Source organism: Corvus brachyrhynchos, unplaced genomic scaffold, assembly GCF_000691975.1.
Source record: "Corvus brachyrhynchos isolate BGI_N302 unplaced genomic scaffold, ASM69197v1 scaffold46, whole genome shotgun sequence".
NCBI classification, from domain to species: domain Eukaryota; kingdom Metazoa; phylum Chordata; class Aves; order Passeriformes; family Corvidae; genus Corvus; species Corvus brachyrhynchos.
This window is the reverse complement of record NW_008238838.1, coordinates 3,202,856-3,204,627: the sequence shown is the minus strand read 5'-3', so window position 1 is coordinate 3,204,627 and position 1,772 is coordinate 3,202,856. Positions and strand designations below refer to the sequence as shown.

At 59.1% G+C, this 1,772-nt stretch overlaps 1 protein-coding gene across 7 annotated transcripts in view; it reads left to right on the top strand.

Moving 5' to 3' along the window:
* B3GAT1 (beta-1,3-glucuronyltransferase 1) overlaps nt 1–1,772 on the top strand; it is a 34,931-nt gene that overhangs the window by 22,508 nt on the left and 10,651 nt on the right. For 4 of the 7 annotated variants that reach the window (XM_017738412.1, XM_017738409.1, XM_008636900.2 and 1 more), the window contains one exon: nt 88–596. In XM_017738412.1, coding sequence (XP_017593901.1) covers nt 88–596 — 509 coding nt within the window. The remainder of the gene's footprint in view (nt 1–87; nt 597–1,772) is intronic. The other 3 variants (XM_017738413.1, XM_017738410.1, XM_017738411.1) reach the window with 1 other exon arrangement.

Genomic DNA, 1,772 nt, shown 5'->3' with positions numbered 1-1,772 from the left:
CTGGTGGCCCCAGCCTGCTGGCTCAGCCAGGGGGTGCCGGACACCCGAGTCCATGCGGCTTTCTCTTCTCTCCATGCCCTTGCTCAGATGATGGTGGTGACTCCCAGCGTGATCTCGCTGCAGGCTTGGACTCCAAGGAATACTGCCTGTCGGACCGGGACATTGTGGAGGTGGTGAGGACAGAGTACGTGTACACGCGCCCACCCCCGTGGTCGGACACGCTGCCCACCATCCACGTGGTCACCCCCACCTACAGCCGGCCCGTGCAGAAGGCAGAGCTGACCCGGCTGGCCAACACACTGCTGCACGTGCCCAACCTGCACTGGATCCTGGTGGAGGATGCCCAGCGCCGCACGCCGCTCATCACCCGCCTGCTGCGGGACACGGGGCTCAACTACACCCACCTCAACGTGGAGACACCCCGCAACTACAAACTGCGCGGGGACATGAGGGACCCCCGCATCCCCCGCGGCACCATGCAGAGGAACCTGGCCCTCAGGTGGCTGAGAGAGACCTTTAACAAAAACAACAGCCAGCCCGGGATTGTTTACTTTGCTGATGATGATAACACCTACAGCCTGGAGCTCTTCGAGGAGGTAAGAGGTGGCTGGGAGGGCTGAACGTGGCTGATTAGCACGGGGAGGGGGTGAGAGATGCCGTGAGTGAGCTGAGGAGATGCTGCGCATGTCATCTCCTGAGCTCTGGATTAGTCCTGGCTGTAGTCGCTGCAGCTGTGCTCAGCTTTTCTCCGGGGCTCTGTTACCCTGTGTGTTTCCCAGAGTCAAAGCATCCCGTGGGAAGCCACGGGAACCCCGGTTTATCTGTGGCATGTGAGCAGGAGGCAGCTTCCATGGAAAGGGAGCTAATGAGGAGCCGCCTTCCCCTGTGGGGAGCCTTGTTAGGGTTGGAACATCCCCTGCTGCCCGATGTGCAAAGAAACCTCAGCCACCCTTCTTCCTCGCCTCATCCCGGAGATTTCCAGCTCATCTGACCTTTTCCACCTTCCTTCTCCACCACTTGGCTGTCTGCTAATTCCTGTCTGTTTTTATTTGAGGGGTCCCTGGAGCTCCTTTTCCTGCCCTGCCGTTTGCCTTTGCTTGCTCCATCCCAAGGTTAAATTCCGTGGCTATCAGGAGCCTGGCGCCCGCTCTGCACAGACCCCGGCTGAGGGAGGCAGCAGTGCCCTGCCAGAGCCACCCCCGAGCTGTGTCAGCACAGCCGTGGCGTTTCCAGGACATCTTGTTCACAGATGTTCTCTGCGCTTGTCTGTGCCTTGCTGCACACCCGAGGAGCGGGAGTTGGTCAGAGATTTTGCTTCCCCTGCTGGGAAAGCGAAGCCCTTCCTGCGCTGCCGGGGCGAGGGATGTCTCTGTGCCAGGAGACGCACAGCTTCTCCCCCCTGGAGCAATTCCTCTTGCAGCACCCGGGCATGGATGTCTCCCAGGCTGCTGTCAGCAGGCAGAGGAGCCAAGATCTCTCCCTGGAAGTTTGTGGCTCCAAGGCTGAATTTCAGCGTGTCCTGACAATCTGATTGGGCTTGAGCAGGGGAAGTTTTCCCCGGGCTTTTCCACCTTTGTTCTTTGTTCCACTCCGACTGGGGCTCTAAAGGAACTCCTGTCTGCAGGTTTGAACGGTCTTACAGTGCCAGGTACCTCACCTGGCTTCCAGCTCAGAAATTACTTGTTCCCTCCCCCTGACACCAAACTCTTGCAGCAAGGGACAAGAAAGGAGGATTGCTTCCTCCCCCACCAGCTGCCAGTTTTCATACCATA